We start from the raw sequence: 27,231 nt of genomic DNA, 5'->3' as shown, positions 1-27,231 counted from the left end.
ATGCCTATAAATGTGGGTACTGAGGATTATTTGGACTTGTAGTCGCAATACTGATTAAAATGATCCTTTTTGTTATTCCGCAACAGTTCCATGATAAAATCGCCCCAATGTTGGAATCCTTGGAGCGGATGGCTGAGCGCCTACGTCAGCCTCCATCCATTTCCGTAGAATTGGATAAAATCAAAGAGCAGATAACCGAGAATAAATATGTCAGCGTCGATCTGGAAAAACTACAGCCTTCCTTTGAGACTCTGAAGCAGCAAGGAGAAGAAATGATTGCGCGGTCAGCAGACCGAGAATTATCTGCCAAAGGTATAATAAGTGCAATCTATACATATACAATAGACGGTCAAACCTTCATAGGAAAATGATTTCATACATATTTTTTACACTAGCTGTGCAAGACAACCTGGATCACATGGTATTCTTGTGGACTGACATCCAAGTCTTGTTGGAAGAGCGAGAGGCAAAGCTATTGGATGTGATGGACCTGGCTGAAAGGTTCTGGTGTGATCACTGCGCCCTGATTGTCACCATCAAAGATAGCCAGGACCTCCTAAGGGAGTTGGAGGAGCCTGGCGTGGATCCATCAGTTGTCAAACAGCAGCAGGAGTTTTTGGAGGTCTGCACAAACGAAACAAAGTCATTATGAATTACAATCAGAAGTGTCTTCAGTCTTGAACATGTTCTCTTGATCTCTACAGGGTTTCAAGGAAGAGATTGATGGGTTTCAAGAGGAGCTGGATTCGGTTCGAAACCAAGGATCTGAACTCATGACTGCCTGTGGAGAACCTGACAAACCTGTGATAAAGAAAAGCATTGATGAGGTTCAGTCGTTTTCCTTTTTTTTTACACTATCGAGATTGCAACTATAGTATCATACCAATGTCTTGTGATGTTACTCAACTAGGTGAATTCTGCATGGGAAAATCTGAATAAGACTTGGAAAGAACGAGTTGACCGATTAGAAGAGGCCATGCAGGATGCAGTACAATTCCAAGATGGTCTTCAGGTACGCTGATCATTGCTTCCATCTTTGAAGACATAAGGATAATAACTTTTTCAATTGCCGTGCACACAGGGTATGTTTGATTGGGTGGATATCTTGGAGAGCAAACTGGACTCCATGTCACCTGTGGGAACCGATCTAGAAACTGTCAAACAGCAGATTGGTGAACTCAAGGTACGGTCATTAATGTACTTTGCATTCAGTTCAACAGAACAAGATATGCTATTGCAGTTCTAGAATTATGCCTTAATTGATCATCAATACGACTTTGTTTTCCTGCATGTCTTTTTAGGAGTACAAAGTTGAAGCATACCAGCTGCAGATTGAAATGGAGCGCCTGAACCACCAGGCGGGCCTCCTGCTTAAAAAGGTGACCGACGAGAACGATCGATGCGCCATCCAGGAGCCCATGTACGAGCTCAAGATGCTTTGGGGAAACCTGGATGAGAAGATCATCAACCGCCAGGTAGCAAAGAATACATAAAAAGTTGATGTCTGATGGTGGTTTCTACTCATTGGCCAATTTCTAATGGATTTTCTGCTCTTACCTCAGCACAAACTTGAAGGTGGCCTATTGGCACTTGGACAGTTCCAGCATGCGCTGGATGAGCTGTTGGCCTGGATGAGCCACACCGATGAGATGCTCAATGAGCAGAGAAAGGCAGGAGGCGACCCTAAAGCCATTGAGATCGAGCTAGCCAAGCATCATGTAAATACTCTCACTTTTTTATCTCCTTGTTAAGCATACAGAAGTAGGTAGTTCATTTTCTGCTCGTTGCTTTCTCCTCAGGTACTTCAGATTGACGTATTGGCGCACCAATCCACAGTCGAGACGGTGAACAAAGCGGGGAGTGAACTTGTGCAATCCAGTGCAGGAGAGGAAGCCGCTTGCTTAAAGAGCAAACTGGAGAATCTAAATGACCGATGGAAAGCCATCCTGGAGAGGACAGAGCAGAGAAAGCAGCAGTTGGAAAGTGCTTTGCTCCAGGTATATAAACACAAAGTATTTTTTTTATTTAATTCAAGTTCCTTTCACAACTTTGTCATTGAAATCAGACTTGAAAAACAAATTATAAATAAGAAAAGCTGATAGAGTACTGAATCCCATTGCTGTGCATACTTGGATCACTCAACATTCAGGTTTCCCTATCAAAGACATCTATATATCGACGTATATATGAAACAGAATGTATGTCAACCATTGTTTTGGAAACATAATGAATGAATCCAAGAAAATGAGAACCACTCCCCCTGGACAATGAGTGTTGGTGCGATCTTTTGACTGACTCGGGTTGTATTGTGTTGTAGGCCCAGGGTTTCCATGGTGAGGTGGAAGATATGCTGCAATGGCTGAAAGACACAGAACGTCAGCTGTTGGCATCAAAGGCGGTGGGAGGCTTACCAGACACGGCCCGCGAGCAGCTTAACGCCCATCTGGTACGTGTTTAACAATACGAGTTGCGCATGCAGATGGTCGGGCCATGAGGAGTCTGTCTCCTCTCTCTTTTGCTCAAGTGTGAAAATTCAATGTCTCTTTTGGCTTCCCATAGCAAAAGATGACCCAAAGACTTCATGGTCTTTTAAACTGTGATTCAGTGTAATCGGATTCTCTTATCTCCAGGAATGTCTTGATTTTCCTTGTCTTCCATTTAGGGTAGTTACTTTGCACGCTTTTTTGTGAGAAAGTTTTTTGGGAGCAGCAATTCTTAAGTGCAAACATGATACTGTTTAAAAGTTTGTGGGAACATAGAGATGTGCAGTTTGCACTCAATGACGGGTGCGTCATGTCATCACACAGGAGTTGTGTTCTGCCTTGGAGGTGAAGGAGGAGCTTTACCAGGAGTTGATGATTAAAGGTCAACAGTTACTCACTCTGACGCCGGAAGGCAATACCGAACAGGACCTTGCCAACTTGACGGAAAAATGGGAAGCGACGCAAGCCAAAGTTGCTGATAGGAAGGTATAATTCCCTCATGATTTAGTTTTGACCAAAAATTGATAGTTTTTGAGTTCCTAGTAATTTGCTACAATATAAATACCTTAATTACTTTGCATAATGCACAATTTCATCATCAATTTTAGTGGGGCAGTTGCAGGTTTTGCCAAAGATCACAAATATGTGGGTGTAGATTGAGTACTTTACCATAGATCAATAACAATATCTTTTAATATGCTACCTACTGAATATCACTCGAACAAATATAAATGAATTCCTGCAAAAAAACTATAAGGGTTCATCCTGCACTTGTCCTTCACCTTAATGAATAAACCAAAACAACAATAACACTCCCGCACAAAGAACAAGAGCAAAGTGACTCTCTCACTACAAATATGGCCTGGCTTCTCCTTGAAACATTCTGCTTCCCCTTTACTTTGGTCCCGTTCCCAGAATCACAGTGCCGTCTGTAGCCAAACAAAGTGTTCCCATAATAGAATAAAGAACTGACAACTAGAGTCCACTTTTAGCCCTCTCACTGACATATGAGGGAAGAGAGCCAGCTTCAAACATCACCCTGCTAACATTGTTAACATGGCTGTGTGACATGGATGTTTCTCCACATTCAATTAAAAATCCATTAGTTCCAATCTGTTTGACCATCGGCCTCTATGGCTCTACAAACTTCCTCATTTGGTTAGGGCTTCAATTCATGACTCACTGAAAATGATTTTATCTTACATCTGTGTTTAATCAAGACATCATTCAAAGGGATTGTTCTTCACTTGGGTTTATATTCACAGGCAAAACTGGAGGAGGCTTTGACGCTGGCCACAGACTTCCATAATTCTCTGCAGGACTTCATCAACTGGTTGACCCAAGCAGAACAGACCCTAAACATGGTGTCAGCTGCCTCTCTAATTCTTGAGAACATCCAATTCCAGATAGATGAGCACAAGGTAATACTTGCACAATGAGAACGATACATAAAAAACACATTACAGTACATGCTCGGGTGATGATGTCACAAACTCTTTTTTTGCTCGCCAAGGAACTGAAATCCTTTTAAAATGACACAATCATGTCCGTACAATGTCTCCTCTACAGATGTTTGTGACTGAGGTCAACTCTCACAGAGATGACATCATTGAGCTGGATAAGACAGGCACGCATCTGAAGTACTTCAGCCAGAAGCAGGATGTTGTTCTGATCAAGAACCTGCTCCTTAGTGTTCAAGGTCGCTGGGAGAAACTGGTCCAGCGATCTGTAGAACGTGGTCGGGTACTGGATGATGCGAGGAAGCGAGCAAAACAGGTATTTGCAGGCTTCTAGATCATCAGTTCTTTTTTAATGTCTATTGTATTCTTCACAAGTTATAATATTTATACACCAGTAATAAAAAACATCACAGAATTTGCTGATGCTGACATCTTATCTCATTTGTCCTCAGTTCCATGAAAACTGGAGTAAATTGATGGAGTGGTTGGATGAATCTGAGAAGTCACTGGACTCGGAAGTAGAAATTGCCAATGAGCCGGATAAAATCAAAAAGCAGCTGTCGCAACACAAGGTGAGTGGTGTAAACATTTGTCAGTGTTGGTACTAATGCTTGAAGCTTTTGAAAATGCATTGAGAAAGTGTTTGAAAAAGACCATAATGCGGATAATAGTATTTTTAGACATCTCAATAATGATGCAGCTTTTTAAAAGATTGCTTTTGTATAGTCTCATTCAGAAAGAAAAACGCATAGGAGCATTCTCAATAACACATCTCAATAACACATTGTCCGGTTTTAATAAAAAAATAAAACAATCTGACACCTATCCAAATGAATTAAAGTATAGTGCATACATTAGTCGCGCTTTTGATTCTATCGTAGGCTACATAATCCCCGCTCTGCACTGCTGCACTAGCAGATTGTGTTAATCCTGTCATAATACTAGGATAGAGCAAATGTAGTTGGGGTGGCCGTGTTTTGGGATACTTTTAATCTCTTTGGAGCAGAGGCTCTTGAGTTTTGACCCATTTTCGCTTTTCCATGCATAGAGCTGTGATCGTAATCAGAAGACGTAGACAGATGGATTAGGATGCTATCTATTATGCACTCAATTAGAATATATAGAATGCTCAAGTAAAAAAATGTGATAGGCAAAAGTGACTTTAATGAGAAAAAGCAGAAGTTTTAATAACAGTGGTCTGGTAAATGCGGTATTACAATTATTGTGTTAAATGTACTATAGCAGTGTGGATTTCATCTTGACAGGAGTTCCAGAAATCTTTGGGTAGCAAGCACTCTGTGTATGATATGACATCGAGAACTGGACGAGCACTCAAGGACAAAACTTCACTTCAAGATGATAATCAGAAACTGGATGACATGCTGAGCGAGCTGAGAGACAAATGGGACACCGTTTGTGGAAAATCCATAGAAAGGTAAGCTTTTATTTTATTTTGAACATATTTGGATATAAAAAAATGCCCAAAAATCACATTTTCGTTGCTTTGATTCATTTTAACTGTTACTTTTCTTTCAACCATTTATTGTTTTTCAAGGGAAAAAAGAAGAACACAACCTGCCTGATAGTATACCTTCATTTTAGGGTGCAATTATATGCATGGTCTGGGATAATTGATAACATTGATGTGTGTATTTATACAGGCAAAACAAGTTGGAGGAGGCTCTGCTGTTTTCTGGCCAATTCAAAGATGCTCTGCAGGCTCTCATTGATTGGCTGTACAAGGTGGAGCCTCAGATGGCTGAAGACCAACCAGTTCACGGAGATATCGACCTGATCCTGAACCTGATAGACAACCACAAGGTCTGAACTTCTTTTTCATCTTCCTTGTTGAATAAACACCTCATTGTATATCTATCAAAATTGAAAACAAAAGATGTGTTTAGAAAATAGTTGAGTCAATAGCCATGGTATCTCATTACCACTCCATTGAGCTTTAAGCCTGTGACGCTCTCTCTCTCTTCTGACATGTGTGGGAAAGCCTTTCTATGCCAGTGGCTCTATGCCAATAACAAAAGCAGCACAACAATTGGCTTCTTGTTACTTTGGCTAGCACTCTTTTAAAATACATTGAATGGATGCCTAAAGCAGCCAAATTGACAAATATTTTCTCATAAAACACAAACAAACACATAATAAAAATATATTTTTGCTTTTGGATGAAAATACATCCCAGATTTGGCAATGAATCCTATTCAAAATGACTCTACAAATGTATATAAAAGTCTTAATTCCCAGTTGAAGAAACTTGTAGGAATGTTGGTTTGGGCATTTGACCATTATATAATAAAACATGACCTTCATCGGATAGCTTTTATTTAGCCTATCATCACCCAGTTTTATGTTTGACATAGTCTTCCATTTGTGATGCACTCCAGGTTTTCCAGAAGGAGCTGGGGAAAAAGACAGTCAGCGTCCAGGCCCTGAAACGCTCAGCCAGGGAGCTGATTGACAGTAGCCACGCCGACTCCTCCTGGGTTAAAGTCCAAATGCAAGAGCTGGGCACCCGCTGGGACACCGTCTGCAACCTCTCGGTGTCCAAGCAGGCACGTCTAGAGCAGGCCTTGTCTCAGGCTGAGGAGTTTCACTCCACGGTTCACATTTTACTGGAGTGGCTAGCCGAGGCTGAGCAGACTTTGCGTTTCCGTGGCAGCCTTCCTGAAGATGAAGAGGCTCTCCGTGCACTCATTGACCAGCACAAGGCAAGTGCTTACATTTAGATGTCTTTATCTTAATGTGATCATGTTTATGTCTTCAGATTTTGGTCTCAATGGGATACCTAATGTGTTCCTTTCCTTTTTTTTTAAGGATTTCATTACGAAACTGGAAGAAAAGCAAGTTGCCCTGAATAAAGCCATTAGTCTGGGTGAGGCTATTCTAAGCATCTGCCATCCTGATTCAATTACAACAATCAAACACTGGAACACAATCATTAAAGCCCGTTTTGAAGAGGTAAATGCCGATATGCAGCAGTATATTTGGAAAATGAGTACGTTTTCTGTAGTACTGAAGTTCTAAATCTTCACTTGGCACTTTTAGGTACAAGCCTGGGCCAGGCAGCACCAGCAGAGACTGGCTACAGCTCTCAGTGAGTCCTTAGCCACTCAGGACTTGCTGGAGAACCTGCTGACTTGGCTGCAATGGGCCGAGTCAAACCTGAGCGATAAGGACAAGGAAGCTCTTCCGCAAGAGATCCAGGAGGTCAAAAATCTCATTGCAGAACACCAGGTAAAGGGATTTCTTTGCATTTACAATAGAAAATAAGACCGGATTGCAAGGGAGATTTAACTGTATTATTTCTATTTGAGGGTCAGTCATAATTTAACAATTAGATTAAGGGTACATTCACCTATTAGTGTTTTTTTTAAGCAAGACACCTAATGTATTGCTTTTTTTGTGGGTCCTTTTTAACAACCATAAAACAATAGCCACTTGAAGCCTTGTTTATGACAATTGTTTTGTTTAACCTTTCAGGCTTTCATGGAGGAAATGACCAGGAAGCAACCAGATGTTGACAAAATCACAAAGACACACAAAAGAAAGGTTGCTTTGGAACCTCAACTTCACTCTCAAATCCCTGTGCTGGACAAAGGAAGAGCTGGAAGTGCGTATCCTACTTTTTTTTTTTTTTTTTGCTTTGCAATGCAAAACCTGCACCATCTGGCAAGTGATGAGTCACTGCAGAGTGACTCAACATCCTCCTTGAGTTCACTTTGACACCTGGAGTGATCTTATCACTTGTCACAAGGTTCTGAAATACTTTTTGATGTTTTTTTTTTTAACTTTCACTTACAGGAAAACGTTCTCCCACACAAACCATGTATGCATCAGCGACACAAGCACCTATTGAAACCAAAAACCCACGGGTTAACCTGCTGGTCAGTAAATGGCAACACGTATGGTTGCTGGCTCTGGACAGGAGGCGGAAACTCAACGATGCTTTGGACAGATTAGAGGAGGTCAATTGCAATGTCTAATGTAGCATATATTTAGTCAGTTTAAGTAAACACGCGCTGTTTTTCTTTTCTTCATCTAGTTGAAAGAGTTTGCCAACTTTGACTTTGATGTGTGGCGCAAGCGTTACATGCGTTGGATGAACCACAAAAAGTCTCGTGTTATGGACTTCTTCCGACGTATTGATAAAGATCAGGATGGGAAAGTCACAAGACAAGAGTTCATTGAGGGAATTCTGTCTTCTAGTAAGTGGATGTGCTTTGAAATTACTCCCAATCTACTAAGCACAGTGAGTGTTTAAAAGGCTATCATTTCACCCAAAGCAATTAAATAATCAGTGTAATAAGGTAATTCTTTGTATAGTAGTTTTTTTATTCATGTTATTAATGTGAAGCACTTTTTGCCATAGGTTTTTATTCGTAATGTTATTGATGCCATCCAATATTTTTATTTTTAACACATCTGGGGGATTGTACCCTCAGAATTCCCAACGAGTCGACTGGAAATGAGCGCCGTGGCGGATATATTTGACCGGGACGGTGACGGTTACATCGATTACTACGAGTTTGTGGCAGCGTTACACCCCAACAAGGATGCTTACAAACCTCTGACAGATGCTGACAAGATTGAAGATGAGGTAACAATTATTTTGCCACTTAAGTCTATAAATTGCTGTTCCTTAACCTAATGGGATTTATAGTAATAAACTCAATGTTATCTATGGAGGTAGGTTATTCATGGAATTAGTTTCTCTCATCACAAGTATGTTTTTCTTGGATGTATTTGTCTGGCCGACCAATACAAAAATAGCTATGCTCAACAATTTAGGTCATGCTTTGTCCTTAAAAAAACAATACTGTAGGGATTGAAGGATAAATAATCTGATGAGGATAAATACTGACAATGGTGGCTTTATTTACTCTGTAACAGCGTCATCTGCTGGTTATTGCGCCAGTTTAATTTAATATCGAAAGCCAAGCATGAGTTGGTTTTTATAAATATATATATATTTTTTTTTTATAGGTGACACGCCAAGTGGCCAAATGCAAATGTCCCAAAAGATTCCAGGTGGAGCAAATTGGTGCCAACAAGTACAGGGTAAGGCAAATTTTACATGTCACAAAATTGGAATATAAGTTTAATGATTATAGTATAGTTTACTGACCATGAAAGAAAACTAGTATTTAAATTCCTGAGCTGAGAGTGTCAAACTAGAATGCTAACATGGAATTTTCCATTGTTCTCTGCACCTCCAGTTTTACCTTGGAAACCAGGTAAATTTTGTTTTCCCTAACTGTGCTTTTCTGCCTCAAATGGCTTTTTTTTTGCCCCGTGTTTGTTTTCCAATTAATAATGCCCACTTACCTGGCTGATGGTTACAAACTGGAACTCAGAAGTTTGGAAAAGAGCTGCAATCTTTGAATTGAAACTTCAAAATATGTCATGTTATTTTTGCGTCAAATTATGAAGTACTGAAAACTGGCAGAAACTAAAAGAATTCCAACTAGTGTTGTTTACATTTGAAATGGCCTAAATTTGCAATTAATATATTAACAACTAAGTCATCCCGTGGTGCATTAAATATATTAAAGTTCCACTAAAAGAATTATTATTTTTACTTTAAACTGCATCAGAACTAAGAATCTCCAAAATATAACCCCACGATTAACGCTCAAATCACCATATCGTCCACTTTTGAGTTTCAGTTATTGTCCTGCAAATGTGCTAAAACACCATTTCAGCCTACATTTTTATTGGTTATTCATCTGCTGGGCCCTAATTGAATTAAAATGTGTCTGCTTGCTATATTGCGCTTCAATTTCCTTGGGAATGTCTTACCTCAACGTTGGCTGACGCTGTTTGAAACTCACTTTTTTTTTGTTTTACTTTCATTTGACCTATTTTATTTAAATAAAAGAAATGCATGTTTAAATGTAAAATTCATGACAGGTATGGGTCACATTGTCATGGAATCGCGATGGGTAGTGGGGTACACGTATAGTTGATGTGTCCATGTCTCACCAAACAATGAATTGAATTATAATTCTTTTGACAGTTTGGTCTGGTTCACTGCTTACATGACTCCGTAGTCGGCGATGAGACAATAGCAAACAGGGAAAATCAAAATCTAAACCCTCACCTGCACGTTGCAGTTTTGGAAAGCTGTATCCTGGTAAATGGTTATTCTTCAAGTGTTTTATTGTGCCTTTTTTATTTTCCTCCAGATTCATGACTCAATCTCCATCACCTTAATGTATCTGATCACTAAAATCACCAGTGGCGTTGAATCATTCTGAGAAATCATACAGATTGCAAGATTCAGTTCCTTTTTCAGATCAAATATGTTAGTGGCAGGCACTCGTTGCAGGGTCATCATCAGTGTTTGCTCATGTTTGAGTGTCCCACTGTGATGGATTTAGACATTAGAGATAATTTCAACCATTCCTCCATGTGTGTCGTCCAGCGCCAGTTGCCTTGGTTCTGCATCATTGTCAAATGCATCTTGGATTGTACTAATCAAGCGTGCAAGGGGGTGCTGGAGTCGCGGGAGTTTGATGTCTGTGCTTCCGTCGATCCTGATTTGGACAGAAAGCATGCGGCTGTGTCATTCACTCACTAAACGCTCAAAATCACATCCAAATGGCTCTACCGTTAAGCGCAGTTGTGAGCAAGTAACAGTCCAACAGTGCTCTCCTGTGGTGGACACTGTCATTTCTTTCTACTAACTCAAACATGCAGTAATTAGATTTACCATAGAATCCGTAAAACTATCCTAAGTCAATTATCCAAGAATGAAAGTAAGCCATTTGGACTGACTTTGAGCTGTTTGTGTATTTGAGAATGAAAAAAATGTATGTTTTTGTGGTCAAACTTTAATTTGTGCCAAACCTTTGCAACACCAAGGAAACAAGCTCTGATTCAATTAATTCATTATTGATACCAAAAGTTTTTGCATGTGTATGGATCTTGATTGACAAAATGTAAGTGATGTTTAAACCACATTCAGTTGGTTTCCAGTGTTGTTCGGGTACAAGGCTGACCTGTTCACATATGCAAGACTTGTCTTATTGTTCTTTTTAATTATTTTTTTTCCCTTCATCTCGCTGTAGTTCGGCGATTCTCAGCAACTTCGCCTGGTGCGCATCCTGCGCAGCACCGTCATGGTGCGTGTGGGCGGCGGATGGATGGCGCTGGACGAGTTCCTGGTCAAGAATGATCCCTGTCGAGGTGAGCTAAATTCATTTTAAATAGAAAGTGCTGGAATGGAAAAATGTCAACAACTAACCCGGAAACCACAAAATGCTGTTTTATTCAACAATGTTATGAAGTATAACTAATGTTTTCTTCTTTTTTTTAATACATTACAAAATTCTGAACTCTTTCTATTCAACTGCAATGAGTATGCAATCCTCTTATATTCTTTTCCTGTTTGTTTCCTGCTGCTCGACAACTTTCATCATTTCTTCTAGTTCACCACCATGGCAGCAAAATGTTGCGCTCCGAATCAAACTCTTCAATTACTCAGTCTCCTATAGGTTGGCAAATCTCACACATTCTCTCCCTGCTCCATGAACCCACCAGTGGTATGTCTGTTCACACATCCCAGTGTGTGCTGCTTGTGCCGGGCCCATGACTGTGTGAAGGTTTTATTGGATAGGAGCGCTCAGTGTGAAACTCAGCACTCACTCACCCTTAGTCTTCATGCATGTTGTTATTATTTTTGTGGTCACATCAGCCTATGGGCTTCTTTTGTAGCTCTTTACGTCAACCAGACAAACAGAAAATTGAAAACAAAAATATTATAATACAATTTAAACAGTTTGAAAAGGTAGGTGGCGATGCATGCAACTCACTCAAGTTTGTTTTTCACAAAAAGGAGCAAGATTTTTTTTTTGTTGCAAGAATATTTGGTCATATTCATGCATATATTCACTGGACACAATCTTAGGGACACCCGCACTTAAATCTGCTTAGCATTTTTGGACAAATGCATTCAGTTTGCAAGGTTTAAATGAATCAAATTGAAAGAACTGTCTTTTGCATACAGTGTTTTTCAATTGAATTTGCTGTTCTCTTATCTGTCGTCTATGATAATTGAATGAGCAAATAGGAAAAAAAAAAGCTGAAAAAAGAAATGCCTTTTGCTTGCAAGGAAACAGAAGATCAATTATTATCCTTATTATTATGAGAGGTTAATAAGGTCATTTTCTGAGCCAGTACTAACGAGACCAACATATATAAAACTAAGATACTCATTGAATTGGGACAAACAAAACAACACCCTGTTGTTCAAATATATAATTTACAAAAATAGTTCTGGTGTACCATATAAAGTGTCCTCTGGGTGTATTTATATGAATGCATTGTGTCAAATGCAGACACTTTTTTGTGTCAAAATGTCAATGTGAGCCCTGTTACAGCACAGCCAAGACGTGCAATACACGCATGACATTTGGTGTTGTTATTGTTTTCCATCCATTCATATTTATTGTCATCATCAAATGTTTTCCACGTGAGACCATCAGCATCCTTTCTAGAAGCAAAAAAGGCATGCAAAGTTCCTCATTTGGATTTTGTGTGCTCACTTTCAGCAAAAGGGAGGACCAACATGGAGCTACGAGAGAAATTCATGGTCCCTGAAGGCACCACGCAAGTGATGGCAAGCTTCCGCTACAGGGGACGACGATCTCGGCCCTCGTCGCCCAACAGGTCCGTTTCCAGCCAAAGCTGTATCATCCCGTCTCATCTGGCAATGAACAACACCCCCAAGGTAAGAAGAGAGTAACACGGTATTTATTGGCATCTCAGTTGCAAAAATCATCCTCCATTTACCATTCAATCACATTTTGTTGTGCATTCTTACAATCATTTGTTGTTTATTCCCTCGTTTTGGTTTATTATCCCCCCCCCCCATTTCATGTAGCTTTTGTGTATTTGATTTGTCATTCCGTGTTTCTTTGTGTTGTTGATTTGCCGTTGTTCCCCAGACATGCCAACACATAAGCCGCAATTATGATAAGCCATGGCTTACAAACAGCAAACCCGTCACTACGATTAAATCATCCGACTCCTTCGGGAGCCCAGGTTCATCCGCAGAGGTATTGTAGCAGCATACATGATAACGTGAGCGCTTCCTGAAACTGACCCAACTGGAATCTGATAACTATTATGAATATTTTTTTGGACATTCACTAAAAAATGCCACAGATTCCAGTTGAGTCTTGAAAATGGGTCTTGGAATACTAACGATTTTATTGCTTCCAGCAAACCACAGTGATCCTTCACTTGTGCATGATATTTCCTCTTAACTACTCTGTTTGAATAAACAGACTTTTTAACATCATGGATTTTGTTCCAAGTTTCTTATATGCTGCAACTTCTTTTAATAACAGATCTTAGCCGGCGAATCATAATAGCAACCATAATAATAACTGATGGTAAGTGAATGTTATCTTTTGCAGACGACACCGGTTCAAGGCAGCAAGTTGAGGCTTCCTGGCTACTTATCGGGAAAAGGATTTCAGTCGGGTGATGACGGAACCTTAATAAATGCGGCCATTCTTAAAGCTCGTGGGCAGGCGTTTGGCGGTGAGTGACGAAGCTTTTATCTTTTTTTGTTGCATTTTTGTAGATTGGCATGTTTTCAAACAACTGTGTGCTAGTGAAAAGTAATGTGCATATATATGTAAACATAACATGTGCCATCTACTGTGACAGTGGTCTACTTGTGAAATGTTGGTAAACTTATGAATATCATTTACTAAGCATAGATTTGCCACCATTTGGCCTTTAGGTATGGGATATGGGCTTTTAGAAATGGGGTTAAAAGCAGTAATTTTTCCACGATTTTTAATCAATTAATGATTTTTTAAAAAAAATATTGTGACATATTGCTGTCAGTTTTATAGTATACTGTATTTTTTTATTATTACACACCTGTAAATGGAATAGGTATTTGTGTACAAATATTGTTTGACTTCCGCTGTTTTGGTATAAGTTACCATTTTTTATCTTTGAATGATAATCTCTATTGACATAATTATAGTCCTTGGTTGACAATGCTGTTAATGTAACACATTGGTTAAATTATATTCTGTAAACCAACATCATAGTTGTAATATTGTACTCAAATTAATTTGCAGTGACTAAATACCACCATTTAACAACTCATTTGTTGATTTTTTAAAATATTTTTGGGGGGGAGCTTTCTCCATTAGACAACTTAATGAACTCATTGTACCCTGGCAGACTCCCGAAAAAGCTTAAGCAGACCTGGAAGCAAAGCAGGAAGCCGAGGAAGCAGTCGCAGAGGCAGCGACGCCTCCGATTTTGACATCTCAGACATCCAGTCCGTATGCTCGGACGCATCGGAGACTGTGGGTGACGGACCGCGCACCACTCCGCGCCAGCTCACCCGCCACCATGGAGGGAAGGCCTCCAAAATTCCCACACCGCAACGAAAAAGCACTCCCACGAGCAAACTCGTCAAGGGATCCAAGCGATAGTCAGCGGCCATGAGAGCAAAAGAACGCCGCAAACACTGGAATGATCTAAATTAAGACTGCCAATGTGCTGAGTGTTATTTAAATTGTTGCTGAGTTGTAAAATATTCCTTTTGAAAGGCCGTATGATGGAATAGGACGTGTGTATGGGATGTTAATGGCCTTCTGTCTTTGTTTTTAATGTGTTTTATTTTTGGTGAAAATGTGAAATGTTTCTATTGTATTTGATTGACCCCGTCAAGGTTTGTTGGTCTCTTGGAATTAGCGTTCCAGAAAAGTTACTGAATGTACTTTTGTCATGTGCTCTGGAGATTGGAGTAGCATTGCGCCACTGTGTGTGTATGTATGAGTGTGTGTGTGTGTGGGCGTGCGTGGCATCGCAAATATTTATTTATAAGTGCTAATAATGTATTCTCAAGGGCAATGCAATATAACTATGGTAAGTACTGCGTAAACCTTTAACAACACTATTATAAGTAGCAGAAATCTTGCAGTTACCAAGTCCTCCGTTTGCAGACCACACCGTGCAACGTGTGAACCCCTTCACGTTAAAACTACGTATCTCTAGGCACGCCGCTTCATTTCAGTTGTTACTGTCATATTGTTACTTTGTAATAAACCTGCTTGCACAAAGTTGCCAGAAACTCACATAGACTCACTGCCCATGGAGTCTTTATTCATGTAGACCTCATTTCACATCTTAAACTCACCCAGGATGTGTTAAAGTTTGGGGTATTATTTAGTACCTCAGCTACTTGATAAAAATGATACATGTGGGCTGTATTTAATTTAATTTTAATTAATGGATATATGTGTATATATGTATGTGTATATATATAGGTATATGTATATATGTATATGTCTGTGTATATATATAGGTATATGTATATATATATATATATATATATATATATATATATATATATATATATATATACGTCTGTGTATATGTATGTATATGTAGATATATGTATCATTGTATATTTATGTATATATATGTATATATACATATACATATATATGTTTATGTATATATACATATATATATATATGTATATGTGTATATATATACATATATACATATATGTATATGAATATGTATATAATATATATGTAATATAACTGAGTGAGTTGCTATGAATGTTGACATTGTGGTCTCTTCCAGATGGAATGTTTGCAGAGCATCTTGTGTTTAGCTGTGACATACTACATCTTTTCCATGGACCGCTGCCGATTCTATTATACTGTCCTCCCTGAACTCGCTTCTAAAGCGGGCAATGTGCTAAAATGTCTAAAAGCTATTTGGATTCTCAAAAGAAATGAAAACAGCCAAGCTGTACGGAGGTAAAAAGGGATACAAGACCTTTCAATTAGATGACCGATGGTGATTTCCTCCAGGTATTGAGATGCAAGAAGGTGCATGGCTTTTGTTTGCTTTCAGTGATTGGCCTATGAGAGATGGCGGATCCCTTCGGTACCAGAGGTGGAGTGGAGCACGGGGGTCGCGCTGATCTGAGCCCCCGAGCTTCCACTTTCAATGGTCCTCCTGTTGAGTTCAAAGTGTGGCCCGGGATGGCATTTTAGAAGGGGACATCATCACACAGCCCCAGCTGCATTTGATCCATCCGCAAGAGCCCCATAAAATCTACACTTTGAGGAATATGTGAGTAATTCCATCAGTTATTATGTTCTCTTTTTTTCTGTATTGATGTTTGGTATATATAGCAGCACTATAAAGAGTGGTTTTAACCCCTCAATGCCTATTGGTGTGAAAGTCAGATTCCAGATCAAAGCAGCCGCAACCATAGATGCCCAATGGTGTAAATTAGCATCATGCATAACATTTTGTGTGTATTTGTTATCATTTTATTTCAAAAATGTATTTTAATAATTATTGCATCTACTTGGAAGCAAAGGGTGAAAATAATTTCTTATCTTTTTAAAAAGCTTTTGGCACGGGTTGATTATGCTACCATTACAAAGACGAAACAATTTTTATTTTTGTTCTTGTGTCAATCTAGTAGCCTACATGACAACTTTAATTATTCAATGTTATGTTTGGAATTTTGCAACATTTCAGTAGTTTTACAAACTCAATACAGTAAAAATAATTCTTTAACGGTGCAAATCAAAACTGGCTTTATTGATAAAAACGTTATGGTTGATTCATAGTTTCTTTCCTTAAAAAAGTGCTCTAAATATGTGATTATTTATTTATTATTATTTTCCTAATCCTGCAGACTCATTTCTCTCTAATCCATCCATTTGTTTTTAATTGTTGCTTTCCAGGCACTTATAGTGTCTGACTTTTCCAAATCGGAAAAAAAAATGCCTGCCTGCAAAGCATTACTAGTGTTTGCATCACTAGTTGTCATCCTAGGATGCATACATGGCCAAACACTACCAAGTAAGTTATGTTCATTTTTTTTCTTCATATAGTTTACATTTTAAATGCTGTACTAATGCCAATCTCATAAATAAAACTGCCTTTCCAAACAACGTCCAAAAGATGTCAGTATTGTCTTTTTATGGACCACAATCTACCCCATGGTAGTAGAGGAGATTAGAGTTATGATCTGATACCTATGAAATGCCATTGTCAAGTGATGGATGTCAAAACCTCCAATATTCCTACTTTTTTTTTAAAACTGAACTTGACTGATAATTGGTCTGCTATCAGGTTTCGATCTTCTGGAGGAGTTCCGTGTTTCTGAGTCAAGAGGAGTAAGAAGAGTGGAAGGCTCTGACCCAGAGGTGGTGGCTTATCGCATCAATCCATCCATCCATCTGAAGAAGTCTATGAGGTACACCTAAATTTACAAAATGTATTTATAATTCATAATGAATGACTTGTGATAATTGAAATAGATTTAATTTGGTTGCATTGTAACATTTTTTTCATTTGGATTGATGATCATTTTCACATTACTAATGTTATCAGTACCCTAAAAAGTACTTCCTATATATCATTGACACTTGACTTTGATAGCCTTGGAACATGATTACCCACTTGAATAGGTGCAATCTTTTAACTTGGAATTTATAGAATAGATTTTCCAGATGGTACTTCAACCATCAAACAAAGGACATATTTTTAATTGACTTGACTACAACTGACAGCTTCTTAATTACATATACTATAGGTGTTCCATACAATTCCGATCAGTAGGCTCATGCAAAGCATACGCAGGAGCTGCTAACACAGGATACACATGGAAATGACGCCAATAAATGTGGTTTATTTTTATGTACTCATGGGATATTCATAATATGAGATTGCTGTAAACAAGAGTCTAACCACAAGCACTTAATATGCTGCAAGCAGTGAGAAACTTTATTTTTATGACTTTAGTGTCAATTGGCAGGCCACCAAAGAAACAAAGAATGATGAATGTTTTGAGCTCACACGGATGCGATTTAACATTTATATAAGAACAACTAACAACATTGTGCAAGAGATTGTTGAAGTTCATTATACTATGTTGCCTCCCCCCACCACAGAGAAGTTTATCCAGATGGCCTTCCCTCGGATTACTCCATTATCGCCACCTTTAAGTTGACCAAAGACATGGTTAAGAAATCATGGAACCTGTGGCAGGTCAACGCACCAGATGGTCAAGAGCAAGTGGGCCTTCGTTTCCAAGGGGATACCCTCTCGTTGGACTTCTTCTACATTAGTCCGAGCGGTAGCCACATGTTGAGGACCTTTCATGGAGTGGGGAAGCTTTTTGACGGCCAGTGGCACAAATTGGCGTTGAGTGTGAAAGGAAGCCAAGTGAAACTCCTGATAGATTGCGAGGAGGTCAGCGTGGAGGCCATTGACGAGCCAATGCCAGTGATCCGCCGAGGGTACACCTCCATTGTCAAGAGGGCGGCAAGAGACCGCTCCTTCTCAGTATGTATTCAGCAAAACTATCTAAAACTATTTAAACTAGATGGCAAACGTTAACCACTTTTTTTAATCATTTCAGCTGGATCTCCAGCAAATGGACGTGTCATGTGACCCGGAAAAGGCCATTTCCGAAGGCTGCTGTGAGCTCTCCAGTGTTGTAAGTCCGCTTCTTTTCTGCAACTCTTGCTACTGTTCGAGTTCATCCTAATTTGAAATGTTTTTTTCACAGTGTGGAGGTTATGCAGAGATTGGTCTGTCAGCTGGAAGAGCATCTTGCAAATGCATGCACGGACAACCAGGAATACAGGGACGTCCGGGAACACAGGTGCTGGATTTACATAGGAAACATTACCCTCAGGAGTGGAAGTATGTTGACCTTTCTTTAATTCCTGTTTAGGGGCACAGAGGTCTTCCAGGGAAAGACGGGGATCACGGAAGACAAGGAAACTGGGTAACAAAGAACTGTATTTTACTCCATCATAATAGAAAGCTAAACCAACATAAAAATTGCGTTGGCCTCGCAGCACAAGGGTCCTGGGTTCAAATCCAGATCATGTGCACCTGTGTGCAATTTGCATCTTCTTCCTGGGCCTGCGTGGGTTTCCTCCGGGTATTCCTGAATCCTCCCACATTCCAAAAACATTCATGGTAGGCTTATTGGATACTCTAAATTGCCCCTATGTCAGGGTGTGAGTATGCATGGCTGTCCATCTCCTTGTGCCCTGTGATTGGCTGGCCACTGATTCAGGCTGTCCCCCCAGCTGTGGTCTAGAGTCAGATGGGATGGACTCCAGCGGCCATAATGAGGATAAAGCGGTTCAAAAATTAGATGAGATGAGAAAACTAGTGTTCATTGCCCTGCTAAATTATCATGAACACACAGCCTAAGCAGTTGGCCATAGCAAGCCCCCCTCAACCCCCCCACACCCCCTTAGAGTTCATAATGACACCATGTCTACTTTGGTGGAGTGTGAAGTTTGGCACATTGCGCCTACTTTTGCTCATGGGGAACGGCACAAATTTAAATTCCTTACTCGTTGATGCTGACCAGCCACTGTAAAATGAGAGCAGACCTCAGGAAGGTTTTTATTAGACAGTTGGAATTGGGAGACAAATCCAAAATGCCCTTAAACTGACAAAATTGCATTTGGATTGGAGGAAAAACAAACATGGCTAATTGGGTTTTCGTCAATCTGGATGATGATAAATGGGAGTTGTTTGTTTGCATGATTTTGGGTGTTGAATATGTATCTAAGGAAATCCCCCACACTGCGTGGACAAATTTACAGTAGGCCTGCCTACACAGAACAAGATTCCAGAAGCATTTATGCTACATTTTCATATCCTGAGTCTTCAGCTGGAGGTCATTTGAGAATAAACATCTGTCTTTTGTAACTCCCTGAATTACAGAGGCCCAACATGTTTATCCCTTCCCCTTCTTGCATCCTGACAAGGCACTTTCCTGGCACACATTTGCTAACTATTTTGGGTGGTCTTTTTTTCCATTCTTTTTTTTTTTAAATCTAGCTTGAACTTCACCGCCATAGAAATGTGGTAAAATGCACGGTCTTGCAATTTGCCTTTCGTGAGGTTAACCGTTGATAAAATCATTTGATATTCAAATAAACAGGCAACACGGAAGGCATTCTGGCCTTGTTTGTTGATCCAGAGAAACACTTTTCTTAGGTGGTTCGCATCTGTCTAAACAGACACAGTCCATTAAGTTGCATTTATGATTTGGGCATGTATTTATAAAATCCAGTTGAATGTATGTGTACATTTTCCATTAATACTACTTACTATAACACTTATTCTACTGTAAATTCAGTCAAACCTACATGTCTAAAAAAGCTGAATATATGAAGGGGACAATTATATGATATTTAACTATTACAGGATTTCATTCCATTAAAAAGCAAATCGTGATGAACTATTAACAAAATGGTATATCAGACAAAAGACGATTTTGATCAATGTCTTGCATTGAATTGAATTGAATGCTTTATTGGCATTATACAAACAGAAATTATCAATAACTAAAATTATTTATTTCAATTTAGTCTTGTTAATTGTGCAATACATGGTGAAAGCTTTAAATTCCATTATACTTATATAATGTCATATTCAATTCAATTGGAGTCAATGTACCATAACACCACTTGGATATACTCAAATGTGTTATTGAGATGAATACAAATGAGTCTGCCACTCAACTGTAACATATTAAAGTATTTTTCTTTTGAATTCTTCCACTTGCATTTAATAGGTATGTTTTTTTCTTTTTACTTGCGATCTTGTTTTGCAGGGTATTAGGGGAAACACAGGAGACTACGGCAACGTGGGTGAGCCAGGCCCTAAGGTAAATTCTGTCTACACACCCCTATTACATTACACTTCTGGATGTGGTTAATGATAGTTCACATGTATCATCCTCAGGGTGAGATTGGAAGCAAAGGAGAAAAGGGAATGAGAGGACTCTGGGGCACAACCGTAAGCAGTATATATACATATATTTATATATGTATATACAAATATTGTACTGTATATTACTGCAAAAATACAACCAAATAATAATTCAATTTCACAATGAAAAAAAAACATTCTATTTACAGGGAGAGAGAGGACCGAAGGGACTTTGGGGATTAAAAGGTGCAGCAGGCTTCAAGGTGAATTTATGTAGCAAAATCAGATTGACGTTGTGCAATTTTCACTGCATTCTATCGCTTAGGATGATAAATTGACTGTCATTTTAGGGTGTTCGTGGATCCCCCGGAGATATTGGAAAGACTGGGAGGCAGGGAGAAGTTGTGAGTATTCTGCCAGTTAACTCTATACTGTATTGTACCTAAAAGTTAATGTCTTTTATATTTAAACACATGTATTTTCTTTTTGAAGGGTGTAAAAGGCGAAAGAGGATATGAAGGTATTGCAGGCTTTGAAGGAGTAAAGGTATACATACATCTTTGTTTTTTATTCATCCACCTTTATGAAATAGATCGATCTGTTGTTCTGATTGATTGATATGTTTTTAGGGTAACAAAGGAAGCACTGGTCCAGATGGGAACCCTGGGCCAAGGGGAGTGCAAGTAGGTTCTACATCCATTAAAACAAAACAAAAAAGGGTAAACTCGTGTAATAAACAGTATCTTAATTTTCTTTTATATTTAACAGGGCATTGTAGGTGATCCTGGTGACAGGGGGGCTTCTGGACAGAAGGGAAAGCCTGTACGTATATTTCCAACTAATTGTCCAATATGTCTAAATCTGCGTTCTGAAGTGGAAATGAAGTTAAAGGTCAAGACCACATTTATTGTCCAATTTAGGGTGTCACAGGTCGACGTGGCAAAGATGGCACCATAGGACAAAAGGTGACAAGTCCCTCATAAATACTATTCCTTAATCTGAAGATATTTCTTTTATAATAATAAATCATAGCGACATTTCTTCAGGGCATAGTAGGAGATCCTGGAATACCGGGAAGGGATGGAGATGCTGGAATAGAGGTACTAACTACTATTTCTATTTGAAGTGGTATGTTAATCTTTCAGTGTCGTAGAAAAATATTACTTATGCTTTTTAATATTTTTTTTTCTAAATTTGGTGCAAATATTTTGTTCCTTTGGAAATGAAATGGTGGTAGCCTAAAGTTTGAACATTTCAGGATATCTTGTACGTAATAATTTAACTGTCATTCTTTTTCAAGGCCTATCAAGGACCACAAGGTAATCGTGGAACATTTGGACAAGTTGGCGTAAAGGTAAACCCATCTAGTTTTAAGGCGTCATGAACTTCAATTATTTTGGTTGGTTCAATTGTTGTGTGTGTGTGGCTTTTATAGGGGGAGAAAGGCGCCAATGGACCTGCAGGAGAAATGGGTCCCCAAGGTCGAACTGTAAGTTGTCTGGGCCAAACAAAATCATCAAGTTTTTATTTTTTCCACAGAAATTAACTGATACAAAATGAGCAGCCCCTTAAGTATTTTTAACGAACATTTTATCCTCGAGGGTCCAAGAGGGTACAAAGGCTCTGCAGGGAAACCAGGAAGACCTGGATTTATTGGCCCACCAGGACCTAATGTAAATTTCAACTTTTCCATTTATGTAATTTTTAAATGTTTTTTTTACTATTAGAATTAATTCATTAAGATAAACTGTCTTTACAGGGACATGTTGGAGTGACAGGAAGACAAGGAAGCAAGGTATTGTCATCAATCCCATCAATATTATAAGTATAAAAGGAGAACGTGCCCTCGGTATTATACTGCGACTCAGCACTATTTGAACCTTTAACATTGGCAATGTTAGCAACACCTTTTAGTGTGAAGCATTGCAAATTCAAATAACTGCCAACTGGTACTGCTACTACATTTTAAATTGTAAACTTGGCAGCTAGTTGTAACAGAAAATTTAGTTTGTCTATTATACTAACATCTGGTGTAATGTATACAATGCATGTTGCAATAAAATTCTTTTTGAGGACAGAGTAGGAAAATGGAGGAAGAAAAATCACTCAATATATGGGGTGCATTGTGTCTGTTGCAGAACGCACAAAATTGCCAGTTTATTGCACAATTCTTAAATAGAAAAAGCACTGAAATCATCATTTTCTGCCTGCTAAATTGTCTAAATTAAATATTTATACTATGATACAGACATACACCAATGAAAATCATTTTAAAAATGCAACATACATTTAATGCCTCCAAATTACATAAATGTAATCTTTCAGCCGCCTTTTTTCCCGGAAAAATATCTAAACATTTCGCCCACTTCCTTGTACAGGGTGAAATGGGAATTCCAGGAATTAAAGGAGTCAAAGGAGGACAAGTAAATATACTACAATCATATTTTCTTTCTTCATTCCATTCCTTCACTATTCCCTCTATTTAACTTCATGTCTGTTTTTTTAAAGGCAGAAAAGGGTGTCAAAGGCCCAAAAGGAAGAGTAAGTTCATTTTGGTTACCCATCACTATGGTCATTTTTCTTTATATGTTATCCCACAATTGAACTCATTATTAATGCTATTCTTCAATGAAGGTTGGCGACAGAGGGGACTCGGGTCCCCAGGGTGGGCGGGGCAAGCGTGGCCCAGTAGGGACAACTGGGCGCTCGGGTCCTGTGGGAATTAAAGGGGTCCGAGGTGAAGGAGGACCTGATGGATTCCGAGGTCCGCCAGGTTTGCCAGTAAGTAAAATACAATCCTCTGAATAGTTGTTGTTGATTTATTTGGAACTTAATAGTCATACTGAATTATCTTTGGCTTGTTTTTTGTCTGAATGTTCAAGATTGTGCATGTTCATGAACAAAGAAAACAAGATCTGTTCCCATTTGGTGGATAATATCATTACTTGTTAAAGTCGTTTGAATGTTTAAACCATTAGGTCAAGAACAATTTGTAAAATACTCCTCGTTAGTCAAAACTCTTGTCCTGTCATGAGGTCTCATCAGTCATGAATCCATGATGAGACTTGGGAAATCTCATTGGCCTCATTTCTTGCTGGGCTTTCCTCTGAAAAGCTGCCATCACTTCAGCATGCTCTCTGCTGGAATACTCATCGTCCATGTTCCATTATTGGCCTCCTTCCAGTAATGGATGTACTAATGATTTCTTCTACAGGGTCCAACGATGCCGGCTCAACATGTGATCGAAGTTTGTAAGAAAGTAGTACTGGAACAAATGTCTACCTTTGCCAATTCAATCAAGAGGACATGTGCCGCGGTATGTCCTCTCTATGGGGACGTTCCCATGGGTGCCCCTGGTCCCCCTGGACAGATGGGCCCACCTGGACCTCCTGTGAGTAATACCAGTTTTTATTTCATTAGCATAAACACACAGAACAGAGTTGTCCCTCCATACATTTTTTTTTTTGTGCCTGTGCCGCACATTTCAAATGTCTGGAATGAGTTGGCCGTAGTGAACGGCAAAAAAAGCTAACAATGAAAACATACTGGATTTCCACATCGACATGAGGGCTAACATTAAGCACAGTGGACTTCTGGTATGTGCCCAATGTTTGTTGGAGAGTTCCAACTCATGTCAAATCCTTTCCATTTTGTTTTGTAGCATAGAAGTAATACATGTGCCATCTCACGTTTTTTAACATGATTATTCTTTATATTTTGGATGGTATTTGATCTTAATAATGAAAATAAATGTCCATAGTCAATTTCTTAAGCAGAAAAGCAGAATAGTACAATTTACTACTCCTAAAATGGATTATATGGATAAGGTTAAGTACCTTGGTCTTATTCATGAGTGGCAAAATAATTGAAAATATTTGCACAGTATATCTAAGAAGATGGATTATATCTGGAATACAAATAAATAAATAATCCGACAAAAAAATCTATATATTGTGCATGGATGGCTAAGTAGTTGAGTACTAGATAAGTGACTGCACAATATAATTCCAAGTAAAATGAATGTGGAAAGCACCCAACTTTAACTTTTATGTGAGTGGAACCATTTTGGAAAAGAAAAAATGGAAGAAGCTAATAATGCAAGGTTGAAACACAACCAACAACACCAACAATATTATATTTTTTTCTTTTCTGATGTTGTCAGGGTGATACTGGAAGAAACGGTGATGTTGGAGAAATTGGTCTGCCAGGATTTTATGGTGAAGTCGGAGATTCAGGCCAACAAGGAGGGCCAGGTGTGGGAAAACAAAGCACACACTCATCACGTTGGATAGAATCATTATGTCCCAACATTAATACATGCGCCTTAGGTTTTAGCTGCAATCAGAGACCTAGTGGGATACATTCTCATTGGCAGTTTAAGGTGTTTTATTCAACAGTAATCTCAGTAATACTTGCTTTTTAACCAACAGAACATTTCTGGGTAATGTCCTTAAGGAGATTCTTCTGTGTACTGAGAAATGTTAGTTTGTGTGATTGCAAATGTTTTTCTGTGTATGTGCAGGGGACAGAGGAGAACAAGGTGATAAAGGAGCCAATGGTCATGGCTTACCTGGCTACACTGGAGAGCAGGGAGTAATGGGTATAAAACTCACTAGAAATATTCAGAATGTACTATGAAGACCTGAATAATCATATGCCTACGATTATTTTTTTCAACTCAAATTTTCGCATGCCTACGATTCTTATTCGGGTGCCTACGATTATTAATTTTTGCCTCAATTAAGTCCGTGTAGCAGCAACATTGTTCTATGTCATTAACTTTCTACGTGTAAAGCATACGTGCTGTTTTTACTAACGTACTAGTACTAGTAAGAACGTATTACAATGTATTGGTAGGCCTAATATATACGAGAGTTACGTTATACACAATTCATTGCAGCAATTATTTGCAACTGTAATACAACTTTGCAACACGATTATCCATCACTAATTATCTCGTGCCTACTAATATTCATTATTTTTGGAATTTTCCACTGCCTATTACTATTATTCCGGTGCCTACTATTATTAATTCATTTGGAATTTTCCACTCCCTACTATTATTCCAGTGCCTACTATTATTCGGGTCTTCATAGTATCTGTTTTAGTATAGTTTGTATCAAATTGTATCAAACCTGTATCTGTTTGAGTATAGTTTGTATCAAATTAATAGATTTCAGTATGATTGAAATATTTTTGGGTCAATCGTAGGTCAGCGTGGGCGAGCCGGCCGGGTCTTTAACGGACAACCCGGTAAGCCGGGTGAGCGAGGACAAACTGGACTGCTTGGTATCAGGGGTCATGCAGGTCTCCGAGGACCCCCAGGTGTCTGCCTCACCTCTGGGTGTGCTCTTCTTACCGCCACAAGTCCGGCACCTGAAGTTGCTCCACAGGCTGCACCCCCACGAAGGTTTAGGAACCGTCAGTAATGGAAAGAGTGGACAGTTGAATTATGGAAATGAGCAGATTCATTTTATGTCAATATGTTTTCAGTCATATAAATAGACATTTTCATGTAAATATTCTTTCTTTTTAACTGAGGTTTAGATTTTTTTTTCCAAACAGGAACAGATTTACACCCAAAAACACCCATATGGAATGGTAATGTATGTATAAAAATGCAACTTTTATTTGAGTTTATTTAAAAGAGTTCACAAGATGGATTTTCTTGAAAGATCTGTTCTTTATAATAAAATACCCAAAATTTATTGACTATTATGATCAGACTGATATTTATCCAATATGGGAAGACTTAATGTCAAAGATAATTATTCAATTGGATTATACATATTAGTAAAAAAAAACAAGACAAAAATACATTCGAAAAATTTTGTCCGATTTCTTCGCTCATAATTTATTTGGACTTATTTTGAAGATTCCGTTTTTCTTAAAGCCGCTATATGGAAATATTGTGCTACATTAAAACCTTACCCGTGACTATAAAAAAACAGAGTCCAGGACTTTTTAAAACTATAATATAAACATGCAGAGAGACCACGTGTGGTACAGATGTCCACAAAATAATCCAGTAAACTCTTACAACAAACTTCAACACTACAGTAAAAAAATCAGTGCCAGCGCAATTTAATCAGAAAAATAAACAATAATTGATGTAAAATGGAATAATCAAAACTGGACTAAGTCCTAGAAAAAGTCCAATAATAAGAATTGGAGGGAAAAAATAGTTAAAAAATGTACATTAACATGGCAATTTTATACAAACCATTTTTGTTGGAGTATTTTTAATTAATAGGTGAGAATAATTCTATGATTATAGTTAAGTATTTTCCCATATCTGGACACAATTATCATGATAAGTTAACACATCATAACTCTCAACCAAGAAAATTTGCATGTTGAGTCATTTAACTTATGATTAACTTTTCTGGCAACAGCAGGAATTTAGCTGTCAACAGTACATCAAATAATATATATCTTCTATAGAAGCTGCCGCACTGATGACTATAATGACACTAGCAGGAGCCTTTCTCCATTTGGACAATGTTAAAAATGATTGT

The 27,231-nt window shown here is 38.6% G+C and overlaps 2 protein-coding genes across 16 annotated transcripts in view; both read left to right on the top strand.

The window, feature by feature from the left end:
• The window catches only part of dst (dystonin), a 72,669-nt gene extending 57,603 nt beyond the window's left edge, over positions 1-15,066 (top strand). For 4 of the 15 annotated variants that reach the window (XM_077730185.1, XM_077730195.1, XM_077730183.1 and 1 more), the window contains 31 exons: positions 87-312; positions 396-622; positions 705-827; positions 911-1,012; positions 1,082-1,183; positions 1,302-1,475; positions 1,563-1,718; positions 1,800-1,997; positions 2,318-2,446; positions 2,808-2,969; positions 3,749-3,904; positions 4,053-4,259; positions 4,396-4,515; positions 5,209-5,378; positions 5,605-5,764; positions 6,340-6,663; positions 6,770-6,913; positions 7,001-7,189; positions 7,436-7,565; positions 7,757-7,920; positions 7,998-8,160; positions 8,398-8,552; positions 8,939-9,013; positions 9,172-9,189; positions 9,972-10,088; positions 11,026-11,143; positions 11,386-11,499; positions 12,508-12,686; positions 12,904-13,014; positions 13,378-13,504; positions 14,165-15,066. In XM_077730185.1, coding sequence (XP_077586311.1) covers positions 87-312; positions 396-622; positions 705-827; positions 911-1,012; positions 1,082-1,183; positions 1,302-1,475; positions 1,563-1,718; positions 1,800-1,997; positions 2,318-2,446; positions 2,808-2,969; positions 3,749-3,904; positions 4,053-4,259; positions 4,396-4,515; positions 5,209-5,378; positions 5,605-5,764; positions 6,340-6,663; positions 6,770-6,913; positions 7,001-7,189; positions 7,436-7,565; positions 7,757-7,920; positions 7,998-8,160; positions 8,398-8,552; positions 8,939-9,013; positions 9,172-9,189; positions 9,972-10,088; positions 11,026-11,143; positions 11,386-11,499; positions 12,508-12,686; positions 12,904-13,014; positions 13,378-13,504; positions 14,165-14,421 — 4,797 coding nt within the window. In that variant the 3' untranslated portion in view covers positions 14,422-15,066. The remainder of the gene's footprint in view (positions 1-86; positions 313-395; positions 623-704; positions 828-910; positions 1,013-1,081; positions 1,184-1,301; positions 1,476-1,562; positions 1,719-1,799; positions 1,998-2,317; positions 2,447-2,807; positions 2,970-3,748; positions 3,905-4,052; positions 4,260-4,395; positions 4,516-5,208; positions 5,379-5,604; positions 5,765-6,339; positions 6,664-6,769; positions 6,914-7,000; positions 7,190-7,435; positions 7,566-7,756; positions 7,921-7,997; positions 8,161-8,397; positions 8,553-8,938; positions 9,014-9,171; positions 9,190-9,971; positions 10,089-11,025; positions 11,144-11,385; positions 11,500-12,507; positions 12,687-12,903; positions 13,015-13,377; positions 13,505-14,164) is intronic. The other 11 variants (XM_077730194.1, XM_077730198.1, XM_077730197.1 and 8 more) reach the window with 9 other exon arrangements.
• A 1,635-nt stretch (positions 15,067-16,701) lies between these two features.
• LOC144205486 (uncharacterized) lies at positions 16,702-26,386 on the top strand. The gene is made up of 26 exons (XM_077729886.1): positions 16,702-16,825; positions 17,099-17,222; positions 17,920-18,313; positions 18,390-18,467; positions 18,540-18,635; positions 18,708-18,761; positions 20,616-20,669; positions 20,747-20,800; positions 20,923-20,976; positions 21,064-21,117; positions 21,206-21,259; positions 21,343-21,396; positions 21,482-21,535; positions 21,634-21,678; positions 21,760-21,813; positions 22,014-22,067; positions 22,149-22,202; positions 22,315-22,386; positions 22,473-22,508; positions 23,092-23,136; positions 23,222-23,254; positions 23,348-23,494; positions 23,928-24,104; positions 24,876-24,966; positions 25,236-25,313; positions 25,925-26,386. The coding sequence occupies exons 1-26, from the start codon at positions 16,747-16,749 to the stop codon at positions 26,140-26,142; spliced, it is 2,307 nt and encodes a 768-aa protein (XP_077586012.1). The 5' UTR covers positions 16,702-16,746; the 3' UTR covers positions 26,143-26,386.
• Positions 26,387-27,231: the final 845 nt, after the last annotated feature.

Source organism: Stigmatopora nigra, chromosome 12, assembly GCF_051989575.1.
Source record: "Stigmatopora nigra isolate UIUO_SnigA chromosome 12, RoL_Snig_1.1, whole genome shotgun sequence".
Lineage (NCBI taxonomy): Eukaryota > Metazoa > Chordata > Actinopteri > Syngnathiformes > Syngnathidae > Stigmatopora > Stigmatopora nigra.
This window is presented reverse-complemented; position numbering and strand designations above follow the sequence as displayed.